Source organism: Rattus norvegicus, chromosome 3 (assembly GCF_021556685.1).
Source record: "Rattus norvegicus strain SHRSP/BbbUtx chromosome 3, alternate assembly SHRSP_T2T, whole genome shotgun sequence".
In the NCBI taxonomy this organism is placed as follows: Eukaryota; Metazoa; Chordata; class Mammalia; order Rodentia; family Muridae; genus Rattus; species Rattus norvegicus.
Window position 1 is genome coordinate 19176369 of NC_141536.1, and position 25271 is coordinate 19201639.

Consider the following 25271-nt stretch of genomic DNA (forward strand, 5'->3'; position numbering starts at 1 on the left):
TTGAATGTCATGCTATTACAGGAGTCATATTGTAAGCAGCATAAAATGATGAAGAATCTTGTTATGGTTGCCACTGGTAGTTCTTGAGGGTAAAGGGAATCTCATGCCTGCTTGGAAAAAGTTCTATCCCTAAGGGAGTCAATGACAGTGAAGCAATTTTATCCTGTATGCCTCTAATTTGAATCTGGGGACAAAGAGTACACCCTAAGTCCTCTAACTGACTTTTAAAATTAGAGCTCACATGGACTCCCCAGTATATGTAGACAATGTATATGCTCACATATCTATCATATCTGATTCTGAACTTATTACTCTTCAGTTTGTTGTGAAGGATAAATGACTGCTTCAGGTGATAAAGCTGTTTCTTCCAGAGAGAAATGCAAGATCTTTACCATGCTTTTTTGCTAAAAGTATCTGTAGTGTGCTTTCCAGAACAGGAATAGAATGTGAATTCTTCTGTATCACTGCATAAGTTTGGGTTTCCCTCTGTGTCTCTCTAAGTCTGTTTGTCTTTCTCATTATCCATTTCTCTGTTCAGCATGCCTTTCACATCTCAACAATCACACTATGACTTGGCATACAGTTCCCTATGCAGTAATTAACCTTACTTTGAGAACCTGCCTAACCTTTGAGATAAAAGCGTGCACCACCTCAAAATGATCTTAGAAAACATATCCTTTTTTTTAAAAGAAAGTACAAAAATAATCCTTTTTGCTCACATTTAACTTAAGCACAATTTTGTATTTGTTTTATTCCAACTTCTTCCCAAATCTCTGTGATTTTTCCATAATTACTCTTGATGTTCACATTCTAGCTAGTATTTGTGGCTTCCCCCTTCTGCTTTCTACCTTGCAGCCTACCTAATTTCTACCTAATTTTCACTACTTCTCTTTTTTTAAGGGGATGTTACAGTACTTAAACAGATATAAAATTTATACCTTAGCAAATTAATCATGATACCTGCCTGCTTCTCATATATTCTCCAACATTTATATTTCTATGGCTGGTTATTTCCCTGCACTTTTCTTATTTCTCAAAGGCCCTAGCAATGTATTTTCTAACACTTGCTTACAGACCCATATTTATAATATTTTATATACCCTCTTTCACTAAAAACTTTTCATAAAACATATATGGACTTTTTCACCACTTTGGCTTCTTATGACTTGTCATTTTTGCAAAACCATGGATGCCTATTTCTCTAAACTAATTTTTCTGAATATATCATATATAGTATCTAAAATGAAATAAGAATAATACTTCTTACTGCAATATTGATCAAAATATTAACATTAGAAACAGTCTACCCATGTGCAGATAGATAATAAGCATTTTCATTGTGAAAAAGTAATTGCTATTAACACAGAAATAAGTAGAAAATGTGGTATAATTAATTTCATGCAATATCACCTTGAGTTTTCTTTTTACAGATTGAGGTGGATGATGTATTGGCAATTTAAAAATGGTCTTGTCTAAGCTGTGATAAGTCATAAATTAACTCTAGTTAATGCCTGGAAATAGTGAAGAAGCAAAGAGATGGTTGCCAGTCACAGGGACAAACTGGCCACTAAATAATTTTTCACATAGAATATAGCTACAGAGTTTTTTTTAGCTGAAGAATATCAAGTCTAATTTTATCATGTTCCTTTTCCTGTTAACATTTTTGCAAAACCATTAATGCCTAATTCTCTAATGGGTAGTGCATGATTAAAGGAAAAATAGAGAAATGCCAGGTTGGTAACATACCAAAATGCTGTATAGATAAACATCTTTGACTTAAAAACCCTGGTTAAGAGTAAAATGTGACATTTACTTTTGCTAAAAACCACACACACACTCAAGGTATTTCTTTAGCTGATATTTGGGAAGGACACATAGCTGCTTGTAAGCTGGTATTGGTATTTTAACTTAGTGGCAGAGACTCATGCTCTTAATGCTTTGTACATCTGCCATTCCTGCTATCTCACAGATTTAACATAGCACCATTGGTTCCAGTATCTTGATTTAATTGATGGGAAAATTCCCTTGGGCAAGTACATCTAAAAAAACTTAAAAAGACATAAATCATTGAAACTGTGCTGAATTATCTACTGGCTGATTTCCACTTTTATAATAGTTCCTTAATTTAATATTGTCTTGGTAAAATCCAGGCATCTTAATCTGGAACTGAGTCTCATCTAATAATTGTTCTGATGGTTCATTATTTTCCTCTGAAACACAGTCTGGTATTTTCAAGTTATATCCCTTGCCCACCATCACTAGACTATTACTGTGACAAATACCTCCATATTAACATTAAGAAAAGGTGTACTAAGTGGTTTAAACTAACATCATTTTCAGTACTCATGATTCATAAAATGTTTCTACAATATAATTCTCAAAATTACTTCTCTTTCCCATTTCTTCTGTTCACTCACAGCAGAAGAGCAGAGCATGAGGAGTGATAATGAGAGCATTGTCTATGAGTTTATCCTCTTGGGGCTCCCCATTCGAGCAGAAAACCAAGGCATGTACTTTGTCCTGTTCCTGATCATGTATCTGACCACATTGCTGGCAAACCTGCTAATCATTGTGCTCATCAAGCTGAACTCTCACCTACACACCCCCATGTACTTTTTTCTTAGCCACTTGGCCTTCACAGACATCTCTTTTGCATCAGTTGCATCTCCAAAAATGGTTATAAATATGCTGACGCACAGTCAGTCCATCTCATATGCTGGATGCATTACCCAGGTATATTTCTTTTCAGTTTTTGCTGTTCTTGACAGCTTTCTTCTGACATCAATGGCCTATGACAGGTATGTGGCCATCTGCCACCCTCTGCAATATTCACAAATTATGAATGAGAACCTCTGTGTTCTTCTAGTAGTAGTTTCCTGGGCCTTATCTACTGCCAATTCCCTTGTGCATACTCTTCTCTTTGCTCAACTGACTCACTTTAGAGAAAATATCATTCCCCACTACTTCTGTGACCTGTCTACCTTGCTGAAGCATTCTACCTCAGACACTACCATCAATGAGCTGGTCATTCTTGTTTTAGGTAATGTGGTCATCACCCTGCCATTCATATGCATTCTGGTCTCTTATGGGCACATTGGAGTCACCATTCTGAAAACTCCCTCAATCAAAGGAATCTACAAAGCCTTGTCCACATGTGGGTCTCACATCTGTGTGGTTTCCTTGTACTATGGAGCCATCATTGGATTATATTTTGTCCCCTCATCTAATAACACTAATGACAAGGATGTCATTGTGGCTATGATGTACACTGTGGTCATACCCATGGTGAATCCCTTTATTTATAGTCTGAGGAATCGAGATATGAAAGGAGCAATTAGAAATATCTTCAGCAGGAGACTTTGTTCACAATGATGGACATGGTCTTCACTGTTAACATCCCTACTTCCTCCTCCTTTTCTCCATTCAGCTTTTATTCTGTCTGGGAAAATTTACATGGCTCTTTTCTTCACTCATGTCTCCTTGCACAATTTTCTTGTTTGTTTAACAGTCTTACTGATTTTCAGCATCTTGGCAATGTTGCTCATGAAACTCAATCATCTTTTCTTTGTCTTTCAAACATTTTACTTGTTTATATTGTCATTACTAAGTCTTCTTTAGTAGACAACGTTGTAGCTTTTCCTCTTTGAAGATGACAGAAGTATTTCTTCTCTTAGATTTATGATTTATTTTTATCTTTCTTCTTATACTGTACTCTGACTTTTTGGCAGTAACTCTAATCACATTTACTTACTTTGTGTACTGCTGTATTTCTCACATGAAATTCTGTGTATTATGTATATGCTTATTGCCCGATGAAGTCAGAAGATGGTGTCAGATCCTCTGGAACTTGTTATCTAGATGGCTGTGAATAAAATCTTGAGCCTGTGAGAGAACAATCAATGCTCTTAATGGCTGGGCCTTCTTTTCTGCCCCTTGAATTTTTTTTTTTTTTAGTTTTTGTAGTTGACACTCAAAAGTGGCAGATTTTTATTGGATATAATGTGATGTTTTCATCTCTGTAAATAGTTCATAATATCCCCATCAAAGAAAGTATATTAATTTACTCAAATATTTACCATATCTTAGTATGAAGTTCTTTATTCTAACCTTTGAAATAATGTATATGTGTATAATCACTGCTCAGTGAAAGCTATGAAAACATATTTTTCTTTCCATAATTTGTTTCCTACTAAGCAACCTATTCCCAAGTTTATTCCTATTTTATCTATAATTCTGCCCATTTTTGTAAACAATTTTTATAATTTGCATGTGTGATAGTACTCAGTTCATTGTTGATAAATGTTTAGCCCTATGTCACTAAATAAAGTAGAAATACACTGTACCCTGTAAAAGATATAACCAATGATAAGTACAAACCTTGTCTGGACTATGAAGATCCTTGTCAGTGGGAGTAAACTGAGGCATCACATCTAGTTGTGAGACTTTGACATGAGCCTCTGGCCTGGTGGGGGAGGCAGGGTTCTGTGTCCTAAGGAGACTCTGCTTTTTCGAGTGGGTGATGAAGAATAGCTAGATGGACACTAGAAATTATCAAACTCTTCAACTGAGTTCAAGGAGATCTGAAGAGCAATTCAATCCAAATATATTATTATGAAAAGGAGAAAAACAGGGCTATGATCAATTACAAAATTGTCACATCCCATAAAATGATTTTTGCCTTTGATCCATAAGAATCATTCTCTGTGGAAGCACAAGGATTTAATTGATTTAATTCAGTTGATAACACTTGATCGTATTACAGATATGATGACAAAGTAGCAGAGGAGAATTTAATGCCTAGTTAAATGCTGCTCAGCTAGCACTTAGCGAAACTTCAGCTAGTGTGAGTTGTGCATTTCTGCAACTGTGTTAAATTTCTGCTATTTATTGTTTTTAAAACAAGCAGTATTTTACGCAGTTATTGGACATTTTATTTAGAACATTAGAAATAACTTTTGAATTTCTAAACATGCATTAGATATGTGTGCTGAATTTTATATTCATACATGTTATGCCAACTAAGGATCAATATTCAAATATATGCATCTATAAGGTATATGTATATACTTATAACAACATCAATAATAAGATTAAACAAAATACACATTAAGTTCTAAACTAAATAGTAGAAAACTGTCAGTGTTTTTGCTGTTCCATTTTCAGTGGTATCATATTATCTCTTGAAGTTAACCAATATGTTGACTATTTTCAATATTTTCTTTGGAGTTATAACAGTTCTGCATGGATAGTAGATTGTTCAAGTTTACTAGGTCTAGCATTCTGTTTTGTTTTATGACAGAAATTACTATATCTATTTTTCTTACACTTTGCTTTTATTTTGTGCCATTGGTTCTGAAAATATTCTCTATATATTCCTATTCTACTGCAAGATAAAAACACAATTTGGGTTTTCACTGCATGGTGGGTTGAATGAGCATGACTCTTATAGGCTCATATATTTGAATATTGGTCCATAGTTTGTGTAACCATTGAGGAAGCATTAGGAGGTGTGGCCATGTTCAAGGAGGTCAGTCATTGAAGGTGGACTTTGAGCTTTCAAAACCTTTCACTATTTCGAGTGTTGCTCTCTGTTTCTTGCTTGTGAATCAGGTATACAAGCTGTCAGCTGCTGCTTCATTTCTGTGCCTGCCAGCATTCCCATCATGATAGTCATGAAGTTTTCATGTCTGAAACTGTAAGTCCTAAATAAATTTTCTTTAAAAGTTTATTTGGTCATAGTGTTTTATCAAAACAGGAGAAATGTAACTAAGACATAGTGACTGAACTTATTCTTTAAACAATTATACTACAAGCATTTATCTATGTTTATTTACAGGTTAAATGCAGGAGATCCTATGAACTGTATAGTCAGAGAGTTGTGGATTATAGAGAATATATACATATATATATATATATATATATATATATATGTATATGTATATACTCACTTTAACCATCATCTGTTTGCAAGGGAGTAATAGAAGCCAATTTTAAAGGTTGTGGGTTTAGCTCTATGGTATCCAAAAATTGTAAAAATAATAAAGCTAACAAAAATGAGCAGTTGCCTCTAATACCTTAGAAGAGACAGTGGGAGACATGAATAAATTGAGCAAAATTGACTTTAGGAAAGAAAATATATTATATGTGGTGGTGTAACTATGGATAAATATTACTATACAATTTTCAAATCAATGCAGACAGAATGGTAATCAAACAAATAAACAAAAACAAAAATGCAAACAATTCTGTAGAATGGGAGACTAAACACAAGAAAGGTTTAGTTAATGATTACTAATCAATATTAGTTCAAAAGGAACAAATGTACTATACCAATACAAGAAATCAAGACTTGTGTTTTAGTGGTATTCATTGTTTTGAAAAGAGACCATTACCAAGGCAAATCTTATAAAAGAAAGCATCTAACTAGGGACTTATTTACAGTTTTAAAGGGTACTCCATGATCACAAAAGCATGTACCCAAGAAGCATGCAATTTGAATAGTATATGACTGATTTATAACCTGATCCAAAGGCAGAGAAGCAGAGCCCATTCCCAATCACACAAATAGCCTCCAACAAACATCTAGTTCCTAATCCTTCCCCAGTAGTTCCACTAACTGGTGACAGAACTCTCAAGCATAAAAGCATCTGAGGACCATTTTCTTCAAACTATCACTAGGGGGAAACGGCATGTGGGTCAAAAGGTTATAAGAACACTATTTAAATTTTCAGAAATCTGAATCTTCTCTCAAATAATTATAATTTTTGGAAGCTGTACTAATTGAAAACTTGAGAGTGTGTCAGGGAATTCTTTTTTATTTTTTTTGACCCAATTGGTAAGACTTGCGATATAAAGAATAATAATAATACTAAAAGATGGACTTGCCCACTACATGAAGTGCCTGATGAAGACTACAATACATTATTTAACAGACAAATATCAATTGGGAAATCATGAAAAAAATATGAGCATGGATTTTATATATACACAAACTCTGTAAAATGCAATCATAATTTCTGTTACCAAGTGCTTCCCATTATTGAAAAATTGTAATGACCAGAGTTTCAGGAAGACTGCAGTAAAATACTATCTTCTGTCGATGACAGAATTGATATCGTGACAAATGCACAGAAGCTGTGGCTACTGAGTAAGACATGCAGACAATCAAAATCCTAGCACTGAAGAGGAGAGGGACTACCAAGGCCACAATTGAGATGGGGAGTTAATGGAAGCTAATGGCCATGGGAAATTGAGAATCCTTCTTTGGGATACTGACCACTGATAAACAGCCTAAGATCAATTGAATGGTTCTACATCCATGCACATACAAACAACACTAATCAGATTTATCACATTATTAAAATATAGTAATACAAAAAGTCGTGAGGTATTCGTTTGGGAGAAATAGAAAGAGTTAAATAGGAAAAATATGTATGCATGATCCTATTTTGCTGAATATATGTGTAATGAATTTTCAATGAATACATTTAAAAAGTAAAAAATAAAAACCTTTTACCAATATCTTTAAACATGCATTTTTAAAAAAAATTTATGTGTGTCAGTGTACGTGTACTATATGACAATACCTGAGGAGGCCAGAAGTGGGCATCAAATATCTCAGAACTGGAGTTACAGTTTGTTGTGGGCCACTATGTGAGTGCTGGTCACTGAACCTAGGTCATCTGGAGGAGAATAAAATATTCTTAATACTGGAGTCATCTCTCCAGTTGCCTGATATATTATTGCATCCCTTTAAGATTTGTGTTCTTTACTCTATTGAAAAAAATCACCTCACAAATAGCATGTATTCTGATTTATTTAGAGTAACTGAGGAATATGATATTAGGAAAAGTACAGAGGTTATAAATAAGTAGACTTGTCCTGTTTTTCAGCGACTCTATTTGCAAAAGCATAGGGAATTCTCTGGTTACTATCTCCTGTATATTTTGAAATTAATTCCAGCTCAACACTCATGTGCCATGTGAATATCCAATTTCTTGTTGTAGTTTCTTCTTGTACATGACTACTTAACAAACCATGATGAATAACAACCAAAAACTACCCAACAACCCACAAGAATAACCAACAACAAACAACCCCACCTCTCAAACCTTAGAATTTTAATACCCTCTAAGCTGTCCCCAGAATTCAAAACATCACCTTATCACAGAAATTAACATGTCATTACTAGAGGATAAAGCAAATCATAGTCAGATGTCAGGAGCCATAAAGGGACACACTAATAACCAGCAGGTGATCATCCTGAGATGGCCTGCCTCAGATTATTATACAATCTGCGACTAGTTCATCCTTATTAAGCAAGATTGAAAGAGATTGGCTTTAGGAAAGATTCCTGCTATTAAAATTATTTCCCTGTTATTATTAAAGAATATAACAATCATTAATAATAGCACACCCTCTTTGGAGTAGATATCTGCAGATCTACGAAGATGTACTATCTTGTAGTGATGCTATGTAGACAATAAGATGACTTTTTAAGTCTTAATAATGACCCTATAAGAATTCCTAAAATTATAACAGTGATTGTTAAGTTCTTTCATAGTGAGACTACTATTAAGTCTTTTTCTAATAGTCAAAACTGCAGTGAGAACTCTGCCAGTCTCCCAAGTGTCACCAGTTAATTGCTCTTAGATGGTAACCAGACTTTCTCCTACTCAGAGCACATTCCAAGACGTTGTATAAAAATTAACCAAAGGTAATAAAAAGGGAAGTAACAATTTATTTAGGTGTTAGGACAGACGATAAAGTGTTGACTGGGTTTATTTATACAAAACTTCACTAATAACTTAGTCATGGTTTTAAATTTTCAATGAACCTGTGAAGCCAAGACAGGTGATGGATATTTAGTCAGATAATTACTCCTAGTGGATATGCATGTAAACATTCTCTGTTGTAAACTTCTATTTCAATATGGTTTGAATTTTTGTATGAACTTGTGATGAACTTTGTAACATGTGATCTTGTTTTCTGAATATTTAAGTGTTGAGGGCAAAGAGTCAGAACTTACCTAAGAAGTACTGAGCTGAAGGAGAACTGAGCTAAGCAGATCTGGTTTGAGAAGAACTGAACTGAGAGAGGAACAGAGCTGAGGAGAAGTTTTTAGACAAAACACTTTTAGACAGAACTGAACTCAAGAATTAGAAGTATACGAATAGTATTGGCAGAAGAGGCACTGAGTTTAAGAACATTATTGGGACATCAGAGCAGGAAGAGGGAGCAAGATTAGAGGAAGAATGCAGAGTAGAATAACTTAGAGACTACAGGTAACCTAAAAGACTAAGAAAACAATGTGAAGAATGCAGAGGGAAAGAAGAAAAAAGAAGCTGCAGAAAGCAGAAGGAGCAGGCAGGTTTTTCCTTACCATAGGATAGAACAGGTCCATTCTTAATAACAAGGCAGACTTAGCTTTATTAAAAGGAACAAGCTTTTTTTTTAAACAAACTTGTGTTTAAATCATTAAGCATTAAAAGAGTAGAAGCTTTTTCTTTCTCTATGCAATAAAGATTAGAGGTCATTTTTCATTGAGAATGAGTGGGTTCTTTCTGTACCAGTTCTTGGTCTTTTACTCCATATGTATACATAGGTATGGATGTGTGCATGAGAATGTAATTGTGAGAATGCATGTAAGCTTGACTCCACTAGTTTAATTGAAATGTATAGGTGGGCATTCATGAATCTGTATATGAACTTATATTAGTTTATGCATATTTGCCTCTATAAAAGCTTTTCCTTCTACAAGCGCTATTCACTTCTCTTGGTTCAATAGAAGTTTATTGCTCCAAACTCCCCCTAGCCTGACAAGCAAGAGGCATAGGGACAAAAGGAAAAAGGCTCTAGCAATTAGTGCTCTACCTCCTGCTGTTTTAGAATGGGGTACTAAATGCCAGAGACTGCAGTTTTGGGCCTCAGAGGAACACAGAAGGCAGGTCAGCTACAGTAGCAGAGCATAGTGACTTAGACATAGTTAAGTAAATCAGCTACAGTAACATAGCATTTTGGACTTAGTAAAGTAAACTTATTATCCAGCAACCCTAAATATCTTGTAAAACAATGTTTTACCCCAGTATCTCATAAAACAAAGTCTTACCCTCTGCCAATGCTCTTCCCCCTCCACTGCCTCATAAGAAACAACAAGAAAGAACCCATGCGAGGGATGGCCGGTGACAGTCAGCTGCTGTGGATATTCTGAAAATGCCTCATATCCCACACCGGTAATCAAAATAGTAAGTATATTTGAAGATATTTACTGGTCTTTTGAGCTGGGAGTCTTCACTCTCTTCTATACCTATTATCCTTAGGTTTGATCTTCTCATTGAATCCCGGATTTCCTGTATGTTTTGGAACAGTAGCTTTTTCTGTTTTACATTACCTTTGACAATTGTGTCGATGATTTCTATGGAATCTTCCGCTCCTGAGATTCTCTCTTCTATCTCTTGTATTCTGATGGTAATGCTTGTATCTATGGCTCCTTGTCTCTTCATTTGGTTTTCTATATACAGGGTTGTCTCCCTTTGTGCTTTCTTTATTGCTTCTATTTCCATTTTTACTTCCTTCACCTGTTTGATTGTGTTTTCCTGAAATTCTTTCAGGGATTTTTGTGACTCCTCTCTAAAGGCTTCTACTTGTTTATTTATGTTTTCCTGCATTTCTCTAAGGGAATTCTTTATGTCTTTCTTGAAGTCCTCCATCAACATGATCAAATGGGATTTAAAATAGATCTTGCTTTTCTGGTGTGTTTGGATATTCAGTGTTTGCTTTGGTGGGAGAATTGGGCTCCGATGATGCCATGTAGTCTTGGTTTCTGTTGCTTGGGTTCCTGCGCTTGCCTCTTGCCATCAGGTTGTCTCTGGTGTTACCTTGTTCTGCTATTTCTGACAATGGCTAGACCATACTATAGGCCTGTGTGTCAGGAGTGCTGTAGACCTGTTTTCCTATTTTCTTTCAGCCAGTTATGGGAACAGAGTGTTCTGCTTTCAGGCGTGTAGTCTAAGACCAAGAATCGACAAATGGGATCTCATAAAACTGCAAAGCTTCTGTAAGGCAAAGGGCACTCTTGTTAGGACAACACACCAACCAACAGATTGGGAAAAGCTCTTTACCAATCCTACAACTGATAGAGGACTTAAATCCAAAATATACAAAGAACTCAAGAAGTTAGACTGCAGGGAGGCAAATAACCCCATTAAAAACGGGGTTCAGAGCTAGACAAAGAATTCACAGCTGAGGAATGCTGAATGGCTGAGATACAACTAAGGAAATGTTCAACATCTTTAGTCATAAGGGAAATGCAAATCAAAACAACCCTGAGATTTCACCTCACACCAGTGAGAATGGCTAAGATCAAAACTCAGGTGACAGCAAATGCTGGCGAGGATGTGGAGAAAGAGGAACACTCCTCCATTGTTGGTGGGATTGCAAACTGGTACAACCATTCTAGAAATCAGTCTGGAGGTTCCTCAGAAAATTGGACATTGAATTACCTGAGGACCCAGCTATACCTCTCTTGGGCATATACCCAAAAGATGCCCCAACGTATAACAAAGACACATGCTTCACTATGTTCATAGCAGCCTTTTTATAATAGCCAGAAGCTGGAAAGAACCCAGATGCCCTTCAACAGAGGAATGGATACAGAAAATGTGGTACATCTACACACTGGAATATTACTCAGCTATCAAAAATGACTTTATGAAATTCATAGGCAAATGAATGGAACTGGAACGTATCATCCTGAGTGAGGTAACCCAATCACAGAAGAACACACATGGTATGCACTCATTGATAAGTGGATATTAGCCCAAAGGCTTGAATTAACCTAGATGCACAGAACACATGAAACTCAAGAAGGATGACCAAAATGCGAATGCTTCACTCCTTCTTTAAAATGTGAACAAAAACACCCTTGGGATGGAATAGGGAGGCAAAGTTTAGAACAGAGGCAGAAGGAACACCCTGCTCCACATGTGGCCCATACATATACAGCCACCAAACTAGATAAGATGAACTAAGCAAAGAAGTGCAGGCCGACAGGAACCAGATGTAGATCTCTCCTGAGACACACAGCCAGAATATAGCAAATATAATTCGAATGCCATCATTAAACCACTGAACTGAGAACGGGACCCCCATTGAAGGAATCTTAGAAAGGACTGAAAGAGCTTGAAGGGGCATGAGACCCCACATGAACAACAATGCCAACCAACCAGAGCTTCCAGGGACAAAGCCACTACCCAAAGACTATACATGGACTGACTCTGGGCTCCAACCTCATAGGTAACAATGAATAGCCTAGTAAGAGCACCAGTGGAAGGGGAAGCCCTTGGTCCTGCCGAGACTGAACCCCCAGTGAATGGGATTATCGGGGAGAGGGCAGTAATGGAAGGAGGATGGGGAGGGGAACACCAATCGAGAAGGGGAGGGGGAAGGGTTGGGGGATGTTGGCCTCGAAACCGGGAAAGGGAATAACAATCGAAATGTAAATAAGAAATACTCAAGTTAATAAAGATGAAAAAAATAGTACGTATTTTTTATGATGACTCTGAGTTTTCAAAAGAAACCAAAACTCCAAAATTTTCACTCCAGAGTGGATCTGGAGGACAAGGATGATGGCTGAAGGGGAGTATTGGAGGTAAATGAAACTGAGGTTGAGATGTAATGCACGAAAAAATACTAAAATTAGGCATAGGTATGATGTAAGAAGATGAATGCCGAAGAAACAGGGTGGGCTCCGCCCTCACTGATGATAGTTTTCCTAGCAGAACCTGCAGGCAGAGAATTTTGGAAAGAATGTCACCTAATTGTCCCAGATATCTGCAGCCAACAGAGTTTGCAGGTAGTAGTGTGCATTGGAAGATAGAGCCCAGAAGAGACACAGCAGACCTCACAGATGCTGGGATTACCAGAGGATACAGAAGGCAGGGGATTGAATCATAGCAATCACATCTGGTTGTCCCTGGTGGCAGCAGACCTCCAGGAATGGAAGCAGTTCTCCTGGGGCTTGGAGAATTGAGTACAGGACTACTGAGGCAATACGGCAGACATCACTGTTGTTTTTTTAGTTTAGTTTAGTTTTTACTATTCATTTTTATATATGGTGACCCATACCTGGAAAGGTTATGAGAAGAGATTTCAGGGGTACTGGTGAAAAAAAACCCATGGGGACTACAAAACATCAAGCCCCAAATCCTAAAGCAAAGAAGGCCAATGCCAGCCTTGCCAGAGTACACCCCATGCCCTGAGTGGCAAAATTAGGAAGAATGTCACACATAGGTCAATTCTTGGAACAAGGGCTAATAATCCCCTGCCAGTCACCCTGAAACATCTCTCTCCTGCCAGTAAGAAACCCCATTATAATGTCTATACAGGACTTAAGTACAATCAACAAAAGGGTAGAAGGTTTTCTTTCTACAATGCTCAATCTTTGCATTTTTCTAATCAGTCTGACACTTGAATAAGACCTCTATACCATACTGGACCTCAACAATGCTTTCCTTAGCTTACCACTAGCCCAGTTATTCAGCCTATGTTTGCCTTCCTTTGGAGGACTCAGAGTCTGGACTTAATGAATAGCCAAATTGGACTAGGTTGCTACAGTCATTCAAGAACTCACTCAACATCTTTAATGAAACACTTTATGAAGACCTGAGTGAGTACCAGCAGGCCCACCCTCATATAGCTATATTGACCTCATAGGTATGCCAGATAAAGACACTTGCCATTTGTAAGACAAAGTCTTATTCCTGTATCTCCTAAGACAAAGTCTTATCCTCCACCAATGTTCTTCCCACTCTGCTGCCTCAAGAATAACCAACAAGAGAGAAGACCCATGCCAGTGCTGACCACTGGCAGTCAGCTGCTGTGGAAAATCTGAAAATGCCTCATGTCACCCCTGGAATCAAAATCATACGTATTTTTTATGATGACTCTGAGTTTTCAAAAGAAACCAAAACTCTAATATTCTCACTACAGAGTGGATCTTGGGGACAAGGATGGTGACTGAAGGGGTGTACTGGAGGTAAAGGAAACAGATGTTGAGATGTAAAACATGTAAAAAAAACCCACTAAAATTAGACATACGCATGATGCAAGAAGTTGAGTACAGAGGAAACAGGGTGGGACGAGCCCTCACTGATGCTAGTTTTCCTGGCAAAAGCTGCAGGCAGAGAATTTTGGAAAGAATCTCACCTAATGGTCCCAGATGTCGTCAGGTAACAGGGATTGCAGGTATAGGTGAGCACTGGAAGATATAGCCCAGAAGAAACACAGCTGACCTGACAAATGGTAGGATTATCAGGGATACAGCAGGCAGGGGATTGAAGCACAGCAATCCCATCTGGTTGTCCCAGGTGACAGCAGGCCACCAGGAATGGAAGTAGACCTGGTGCTTCAGAAATTGAGTACAGGAATACTGAGGGGATAGGACAGACCTCACTGCTGGTTTTTTAAATTTAGTTTAGGTTTTATTATTTATTTTTATAGATTTTAAGAAGATATTTCAGGGGTACTGGTAAAAAAATCCCATGGGGATAAAAAACCATCAAGCTCCAAATTCTAGAGCAAGAAAAGTCCAATGCCAGCCTTGCCAGTATCTACCCTATGGCCTGAGAGGCAAAATTAGGGGGAATGTCACACAGAGATTCTAGTCCCCAGCCAGTTATCCCAGAACACCACTCTCCTGCCAGTAAGAAAGCCCCATTTTAATGTCTCTTCAGGAATTAAGTACAGTCAAAAATATGGTAGACGATATTCATCATACAGTGCACAACCTTTACATCTTTCCGAATAGTCTGACACCTAAATAAGGCCTCTACACCATACTGGACCTCAACAATGCTTTCTTTGGTTTGCAATTATATATAACCTCCCCAAAGCTCAGGATAGAAAAAATGATGAATTGGAGACCTTAACTAAATTAAGTGTAGAAACTGACTACCCATTCTTTGCTATGCCCTTTACAAGGCCAGGAATACCCCTTACACTTTAGTTATGATAGTTTAGTTTCTTTATGACCCACCCGTCTTTTAACTTACCTTCAATCTGAAATTCTTGGAGAATATTCTTTCCATAGTGTAGAAAAATAGATTGTTCAAACATCAGTCACAACTATGAGTCTGCTTCCCCTCCTAATCCCCATTGCTTTAAACCAGATGACAAGGTCTCAATTGAGAAACATAATCACCAGGCCCTGAAGCTCCAATAGAAAAGTCCATACATGACAATCCTTACAATGCCCATGGCTATAAAGATCAACAGTATAAAAACTTGGATTCATTACTCTCAAGGAAAATGAGTAGGATGAGAATTAACCCAACAATCTGTGCCATTGATGAGAGAGACTTCCAGACCCACTTGAGGTATCAGGATGTAGGCTCCTATGACACCCTCAGGATCCCCTAAAGCTAAGATTCTATAAATTCTGGCGTTATTGACCATAGCGTACACTGATGAAAACCCCCATGAACAACTCAGTATCACTTGGGAGATCACCAAGTGTGACTGAAACAGGACCCACAGTGGATTTCACTTCTCACCAAGACTATGAGCCAAAACAAAAGGTTTTGTATGTCCAAGACCAGTCTCAACCTGGCAGAGGGTTCTGAGGAAGAGATGAATGGGAATGGTAAAACAATTACTCTAAGTCAGTGATGTATGCAAGCTGAGAAATCTGTAATCTACTTGAGATAGCTCTCTCTTGCAGACCAAAGACTGTTCTTTTCTTGCTACTACTGCATACACTATTTCCTTAGAGATTGCATATCAGTTTAATAATTTACCCCAGGTACCCTTTTAATCATACCATGAATCAGCATTTTATGACCAGATCCTCTTGAATCTTAGAAACTGAAATGCATAGCATATTCAAGTCAATTGAATCAGATACCAATTACATTTTTTTAATGTAGCAAGTTCTATGTAGTTTTCTGAATACATTATTTGTGGTTTCCATGTCTAGACATTGAAGCTACTTTTTATTTGTTTGTTTGCTGTTCTGTTAATTATTTTACTTATTACATCCCTATTGCCCCCTCTTTGACTGCCCCTCGTAGATTCTTTCTCCCCTCCTGTCACCTCAGAGAGGGTGCCACCCTGGTCATCCCCCTACCTGGGGCATTAAGTCTCCACAGCACAAGGCACATCCTTTCCTACTGAGGCCACATAAGTCACCCCAACTAGAAGAACATATTCCATAAATAGACAACAGCTTTTGGGATAGCCCTGCTAGAGTGGTTTGGTACCCACATGAGGACAAAGTTTCACATTTGCTTCATATATTGGGGGAGGGGGGAGGTAGATCCAGCTCATGTACATACTTTGTTGGTGGTTTGGTCACTGAAAACCCCAATGGTCCTTGTTAGTTCTCTCTGTTGTTCTTCTTGTGTAGTTCATATCCCCTTCAGGGCCAAAAATCCTTCCCCCAACTCTTCCACAAGAGTTCCCAAGCCCCACACACTGTTTGGCTGTGGGTATCTGCATCTACTTGAGTTATTTGCTAGATGGAGCCTCTCAGAGGACAGCCATGCTAGACTCCAGTCTGCAAGTATAACTGAGTATCATTAATAGTATCAGGGATTGCTTAACCATGGGATGGGTCTCTAGTTGGGCCAGTTTTTGCTTCATAAGTCCCTCAGTCTCTGCTTCATCTCCTGCCCCTTCATCTGTTATAGACAGAATATATTTTGGTTTGAAAGTTTTGTAGGTGTTTTGGTATCCATATCACTCCACTGGGGTTCCTGCCTGGCTACAAGAAGTGCATGTTCAGGTTCCATACCATCACTACTATGAATCTCAGCTATGGTCACCCCCATTGATTCTTGGGTACCTCTCTTACCCTAGGTCTTTGGATGCCCTGTAACTCTCCACCTACGTCAGTTGCAGATTTTCATATATTCTAATAGCCATCTGGCCGTTTCTCCTGTTTCTTCCTACACCTGATCCTGAACCACCCCCTATTCCCCTTCCCATCCCATCTCTCACCAAGTTACTTTACTATATCTGCCTCCTATGACTATTTTATTCCCCATTCTAAGTGAGATTTAAATATTCTCTCTTAAGCCTTCCTTCTTTTGTGCAGGGACAAGATAACAATTTATGTTCTGGGCCTTCCTTCTTTTTTTAGCTTCTTGGTTTCTGTGGAGTGTAGTATAGTATAAGTACCTTGTATTTTATGGCTAATATTTACTTATAAGTGAGAATATAACATGCATGTCCTTTTGGTTCTGAGTTACCTCACTCAGGATTTCAAATTCCACCAATTCGCCTGTAAAATTCATGATACTTCTTTTTTAAAATACCTGAATAATGTAGATGGACCACATCTTCTATATTCATGCTTTTCAGTTGAGGGACATCTAAGTTGTTTTCAGTTCCTGGCTATTATAAGTAAAGCTGCAATTAACATAGCTGAACAAGTATCTTTGTGAGGTGGTTGAGTATCTTTTGGGCACATGTCCAGGAGTAGTGTCTTAGTTAGAGTTTCCACTGCTGTGAAGAGATATGATGAAGACAATTCTTATAAAGGACATTTAGTTGGGGCTAGCTTACAAGTGCAGAGGTTCTGCAAATTATCATCAGGTGGGATACATGGCAGCATTCAAGCAGGCATGACATTGGAGGGACCTTTGTTTGAAAGGCATACAGAACAAGACTGTCTTCCTCTGATGGCTAAAAGGAAATTCTCAAATCCCAACCCCACAGTGATGCCCCTCCTCCAATAGAATCACACATACTCCAAAAAGACCACATCTCCTGGGCTAAGCATATTCAAACCATCACATTATACTCCAGATCCCCATAGATTTGTTAAAATACATGAATCTATGAAGGTAATAACAAGATATAGCATATACCAAAGAATATTCTCCATAGCAATCACAACAGTGTTAAAAGTCCAAATGTCAATATCTTCTTTAAGATTCATGAAATCTCTTACTGGTACTGAAAAGAAAAGCACAAAACGCAAAAGGTATGCTTCAAAGAATAAGGGACCAAGAAGTAGAATATAGCTAAATTCTATGTTCAAGTAGATAAAAGATTAAGAGAAACTTTTTGGGTCAGGTCTGCACAATTGAAATCACCCTCAGAAACAATGTATTCCATATTCTTACTAGGATGATGCATTCAGCCCCATTTAAAGCACCCCACATCTTTTGAAAGTCCTAAAACAACAGCAGGGTCAGGCAGACCTATTACATCAATACCCCAGTCCCTTGTACAACTTTTGCCTCAGTTAGGGTTTCCATGGCTGTGAGGAGGTCTTCTCTTAGGTTGGGTTTTAGTGCTGTGAACAGACAACAAGACCAAGGCAACTCTAATAAAGTACACGGCAGAGGAATCTCAACTGTCTGAGAAGCAGCACCTAAAGAAATGTTCAAAGTTCTTAGTGATCAGAGAAATGCAAATCAAAATGACTCTGAGATTTCACATTATACCAATCAGAATGGCTAAGATCAAAACCTCAGGTGACAACAAATGTTGGCAAGGATGTCAAGTAAAAGAAACACTCCTTCATTGCTGGTGGGATTTCAAACTAATTCAACCACTCTGTAATCAATTTTTAGCTTCCTCATAAAATTCAAAATAGATACACCTAAGGACCCATCAATACAACTCTTGGGAATATACCCAAAAGATGTCCCACCAAGCCACAAGGTCACATGTTTCACTATGTTCTTGTGGTCTTCTTTATGATAGCCAGAAGCTAGAAACAACCCAGATGTCAGATGACAGAAGAATGGATACAGAGAATGTAATTCATTTACACAATGGAATACTACTCAGCTACTAAGAATGAGGACATCCTGAATTTTGCTGGCAAATAGTTAAAACTGGAAAATATCATCCTGAGTGAAGTAACTTAGATCCAAATGACATGCAGAGTATGTACTCAGTAACAAGTGGATATTATACAAAGAAAAAGGTACAGAATACCCAAGGTGCAGTATACAGAACTCAAAAAGATCAACAAGCTGAAGTGCTCAAGTAAAGACCCACTCGGGAGGGAGAAGAAAGCTACTACAATGGGGGAGAGAGAGACTTGAGAGGAAAAGGTAATGGGAGTGGGGGGAGAGGGGAACATGATCTGGTATTAGGTGGGGGAAAATGACTGAAGCCCTTAGTACCAGCAGAAATAATAGAAACAGACAACCTCAGAATGAAGGAGGTTGTGAGGACACACCAAAATGTACCAGGGACCTGGGAGGTGAGAGAGATTTGGGAATCAAAGGGGGAACCATAAATGAAGTGCCTTACAGTGGGGAGAAGGAATTTGTTGAGCGACCTCCAGCAGAAAAACAGGGCATCAAGTGAGGTATAGGATTGCTATCCCACAATCAAAACTTGATTCATAATTGTTCCTGTCTGAAAGAACTTCAGGTATGGAAACGGAGAAGAGCCTGAGAAAAAGAAGGTCCAGCAACAGGCCTAAAATTGAATCTAGCTCAAGGGGAGACCCCAAGACCTGACAGCATTACTGAGGTTATGGGATGCTCATAAAAAGGGACCGATCATGACTGCCCTTCAAAAGACCCAAAAAGAAGCTGAAAGATTCAGATGCATATATGTGCACACAACCAATGAACAGAAGCTGTAGACAACTCTGTTTGAATTAGGGAAATGCTGAAGGAAGCCAAGGAGGAGGTCCACCTTGAGGAAGGAGTAGCAGTCTCAATTAACCAGGACCCTTAAGAACTTTTAGACACTGGATCACCAACCAGGGAGCATATACCAGATTATAATGAGCCCCCAACACATATATAGCAGAGGACTACCCAGTTTGGGTTCAGTCAGAAAAGAAGCCACTAACCCTCAAGAGACTGGAGTCCCCAGGGAGTTTAAGGTTTGGTGGAGTAGGTGGGGTGGGGACATCGTAATAGAGACAGGGCTCAGGGAGCAGGTATGGAATGTGGAACTGTCAGAAAATGAACAAAGAGGAGAATAAAATCTGGAGTGTAAAAATACATACATACATACATACATACATACATACATACATACATACTAAAAAAACTCAAATGTTCAAAGTCACTTATGACATTAATACAATCACTTAACTATGATCCCCAAAAAAGGCAGAAAAACATATGGGCAAACTCAAAACTCTGCATCTCCATGACTGATATCAAACCAATCTTCAGATTTCCAACTACTTTTCATCTTTGTTGAGTACAACAAATTTCTTTCTCCTGAAATGATTTCACTCTGTATTAGCAGCTTTCCTCAGCAGATATCTCATAGCTCTGACATCTCAAACTTTTGGGGGTCTCAAATGCAGTCATTGTTACGGCTTCTTGTTCCTATGTCTGACATCTACACTTGATATTCTGGGCTCCTCCAAAGGACTTGAGGTACATCTCCAGCTTTGTTCTCTGTAGCACTCTACTCTCTGGTTAATTCCACCTGATTGCTACTGCTTCTTGATGATCCTGCTATGGTACTGCAATCTCCAATACACTATGGTCTTCCACTGAAGCTAGGCTTCATCAATAGCCTCCCATAGGCTCTCTTTATGATGCCAAGAATCGACATCTTTGCACTAGCATTTCAGCCCTGGGCCATCAACTGCAACTAAGGCTGCACCTTCACCAATGGCCTTCCCTGTCATCTCACAGTGCCAAGCATCAACTGCTCTCCATAATCCCTTCATGCCTTCAAAATGAGTAGCATTTCAGTAATTTTTCTACATTACAAAGGCCTTCTGTATTATGAGTCAGACTATCTCTACAACACAGCTTCTTTATGCTCTCAGAAAACAGTTACTGGATTTCATATCAGTGATGCTGGTCTCTTTTTAATCACTGCTAATTTCTTAATTCTAGTGAAGTAACATCAATTGACCCAGTATTCCTTTCTATTTTTGACTCTAAAGCCAGAACCACATGGCAGAGCCTGTCGAGTTCTGCTGTTTTCTGGAGCTGGAACATGGGTCTCATGTTCTATTACATTTGTTATTGCCTAAGCTTGGCTTTCCTGGAACTTGCTTTGAAAATTGAGCTTGAACTTAGAGATATGCCTGGCTCTATCTCTTTAATGCTGGGCTCAAAGACATTTACCACCATAACTGGACTTAAGTTTTTCTGTATGTAGAACTTACATTACACTGTGCTGGCCCTGAACTCAGAGGTCTGTTTGGTACTGTGTCCTGGGTTAAAGATCTATACCACCATCCACAATACAAGAACCTAAGCTTAGCTGGGAGTGATCTTGCTCCAAATCACCACTCCATTAATATGTTAATTTTTTTGAACATAGGATTCAGCTCCATATCAATTGCTGGTGACCTTTTATTACTTGAATCATATATCTTACATTTTTCCTTTTTCAGCTTGCTCCTTTTCATTTAAATGTTCGTCATAAATGAAACCAGAGAACATAATCTCTTCTGGGGTTTTTTCGAGACTTACTTTGTCAATGCAATTAATATTAGACTCAAGTAGACTGTTCTGATAATAGAAAAAATGCAGCCATATTCTTCATCAAAATATCATAAGATTAGTCTCTTGTCCACATATTAAAACTCTTCTCTGAAACAAAGAGTGCTAGGTTTCCACAGTTCAAATCACCCTCTGAAATAAATTATTCTATATAGGATATCCCACTTAAACCGTTGTAATCTTTTCCAAATACAAAGTCCTAAAATTCAGATTCTTCCTAACAAAACATGGCCAACACTATGTTAGTGGGGTTATAAATACCAACTCTTGGTACCAACTTCAGTTTCAGTTTGGTTTTGCTGCTGTGAGCAGACACCCTGACTGAGCAACTCTTTAAAAGGACAACATTTAATTGGAACTGTCTTATAATTTCAATCCATTATCATGAAGGTGGGATAATGGCAGCATCAAAGCATATTTAGTACTGGAGGTGATGATTTTTCTATAAGTTCATTCAATGGCTTGTAGGAGAAGACTGATTTTCAGGCAGCTAGGATGAGAGGCTTAATGTTCATACACACAGTGACATACTTGCTCAAACAATGTCACACCTACTCCAGGGTTACACCTGTCAAAAGTGCCACTCCCTATACAAAACATATCCAAACCACCACATATACTATGACCAGGCAACTCTTATAAAACACAACATTTAATTGGGGCTGAGGTACAGGTTTATTGGGTCAGCTGATTATCATCCATGCAAGAAGAATGGCAGCATTGAGGCGAGCATGACCCTGGAGGACGTTAGAGTACTACATCTGCTGCTGAAGGCAAACAGAAGACTAGCTTTCTCAGACAGCTAGGACGAATCTCTCAAAGCTCACTCCCACAGTGACACACTTCCTTTAAGAAGACCATACCTATTCTAATAAGGCCACACTTCCTAATAGTGCTCCTCCCTGCCCAAAGAATATTCAAACCACCACAAGTGATATAGCTGGGACTTGAGGTAGCAGTATTCTCAGTTTTCTGAGAAATCACCATTGATTTCCCCAACTGGTTGTACAGGTTTGCAAAACAACTACCAATGTAGGAGTGTTCCTCTTGCTCTACATCCTTGACAGCATGTGTTATCGTCTGAATTTTTGAACTTAGGCCTTCTGACTGGTGCAAGATGGAATCTAGAGTTGTTTTCATTTGCATTTCACTGATGACTAAGAACTTTCAATATATCTTTAATTACTTATAGACCATAACATTTTCCTCTATTGATAATTTTCTGTTTAGCTCTGTACCCCAGGTTTTACTTGAGTTGTTTGGGTTGTGGTTGTTCAGATTCTTGAGTTCTTTCTAAATTTTGGATATTACCTTTTTGGTGTATATAGGGCTGGGGAGGGTCCTTTCCAAATTTGTAGGCTGTCCTTTTGTTCTATTAACAGTGCCCTTTGCCTTATAGTAGCTTTTCAGTTTCAAGAGGTCCCATGTATCTAGTGTTGATCTTAGATCCCTAACCATTAGCCTGTACCAGTGAGTTCAAGGCAATTTTCCACTTTCTGTTCTATCAGATTTAGTGTATGCTGTTTTAGGATGAGGTCTGTGATGTAACTGGATTTGAATATGATACAGAGTGATAGGTATGGACCTATATATATTTTTCCTACAGGCAAGCATCCAATTAGATCAGTACCATTTGATGAGGATGTTTTTTTCCATTTTGAGTTTTTGCTTTCTATGTCAAATTCAGTTGTCCTTGTGTTTGTGTGTGTGGGGGGGTATTATTTCAGGACCTTCAGTTTGATTCCATTCATCAACCTGTCTGTTACTATAGCAGTGCCTTGCAATTTTTTATTATTATTGCTCTGTAATACAGCTTGAGGTCATTAATGATGATACTTCTGGATATTTTTATATTGTTTATGATTGTTTTAGCTACTAAGTTGAGAATTACTCTGTTAAGGTCTGTAAAGCAGTCTGTTGGAATTTTGATTGGAATTGCATTGAACCTGTGAATTGCTTTTGGTAAGATGTGCATTTTCACTATGTTAATTATACAGATCCATGAGCATGATACATCTATCTGTCTTCTGATTTCTTCCTCAATTTACTTCTTCAGCAACTTGAAGTTCTTGTCATATAGGTCTTACACTTGGATAGTTAGTTACACCAAGATATTTTATACTATTCATGGTTATTATGAAGGGTGTTTTTTCTTTAATTTTTTTCTGAGCCCATTCATAATTTCTATATATGAGGGCTACTGATATCCTTGAATTAGTTTTGCATTCAGTCATGTTCCTGAAGATGTTTACCAGCTGTAGGAGTTCTTTGTTTGAAATCTTGAGGTCTTCAAATATTGATACTTTAATAGTCTGGTAGACTTCTGCACTAAAACAATCTGGCCCAGTGCTTTTTTTGGTTAGGAGACTTTTGGTGACTACTCTTTTTTGCTTAGGGTTTATAGAGCTGTTAAAATAGTTTATAAGATCTGGATGTAACTTTGGTAGGTGGTCTCTGATTTGGAAAATTGTTCATTTCAATAAGTATTTCCAAATTTTTGTAGTAGAGGCTTTCGAAAGATGACCCAATGATTTTTAAATTTTCTCAGTGTTGATTTTTATGGCTCCCTTTCCCTTTTTTATTTAATTTTGATACTGTTTCTTTGTCCTTTGCTAAATTTGGCTAAGAGTTTGTCTAAGTTGTTGATTTTCTCAAAGAACAAGTAATTTGTTTAGTTGATTCTTTGTATTTTTCTATTGTTATTAAGTGTTTGATTCTACTGCTGATTTTGATTATGTCTTGCTTTCTACCCCATTTTGGTGTGCTTGCTTCACTTTTAGAGATTTCATGTGTTCATTAAAATTGTTTTTATGAGAAATTTCCAGTTCCTTTGTGGAACCACTTAGTGCTATAAAATTTCATCTAGGACTGCTTTCATTGTGTTGGATAAATTTAAGTATTTTATGCCCTCATCTTCATTGAATTGGTTGGCGGATATTGTGGTTTTTACTATGGGGCTGCAAACCCCTTCAAGTCCTTCAGTTTTTTCTCTAACTCATCCATTGGGGTACCCTTGTTCAGTCCAATAGTTAGCTGCAACCATTGATCTTGATGGCTTTGGTCCCAGGGTATTCCTGTTGTAGTAGGAAGTGGGAGAGGTGTTAACCTTGATGATTCTAGTGTTGCAGGACTCTGCTAGGTATCCTTTTTGTTGTACAATTAAGGATTTGCAGGTCTGTATGGATTGAGGATTCAAATACCTGATGAAGGTGTGGATGGGAGATGATAAGAGAACAGAGGACCACTGAGATAGCAGGCTGCTCAGAGCATCTAGGGCTGCTCAAGAGGACTCAATAAGTAGAAAAGGTGGGTAGAGGAAGGGAAGCTAACTTGTATGGTTCATAATATGCAGGTCTGATGAAGGTGGATGGCAATGTGCAAGGAGAATCTAGGTCTACTAGGAATAGGAGCCTGATCAGGGCATGCCCCAGAGGATTCAGCAAGCCTAACTTTCTTCTAAATTCAAGACTTTTGTTTATTCCCACTCTCTATTTGGATCTCACATATAACTACCTCTTTTAGGGAGTAGAACATCTGGGTCAAATTTAGTTGTTGATGGCTTCCTTGGAGGAGATGAGCATTATACGACTAGTATTGTAGAACCCTCTATCCACATCTTGATGTTTAACTATTCCTTTTTCTTTTTATCCTCTATTGATCAAATGATATTTCCTTCCTTAATATCTTTTTAATTAAGCTTACTCATTAGTGCAGCATCCTCTATTCTTTCAGGTCCATGAAGCCCCTCATAAAATTTGCATCCTTAAATTTTGCATAATTGAGAAATTCTTGAAAGAAAACTTCATAGACTGATTTATGTTT

At 37.9% G+C, this 25271-nt stretch overlaps 1 protein-coding gene across 1 annotated transcript; it reads left to right on the forward strand.

Moving 5' to 3' along the window:
• The first annotated feature begins 2433 nt into the window (after positions 1-2433).
• Positions 2434-3372, forward strand: Or1j12 (olfactory receptor family 1 subfamily J member 12). Its single transcript, NM_001000828.1, is given in 1 exon segment — positions 2434-3372. A coding segment is annotated over 1 exon segment (939 nt).
• The last annotated feature ends 21899 nt before the right edge of the window (positions 3373-25271 follow it).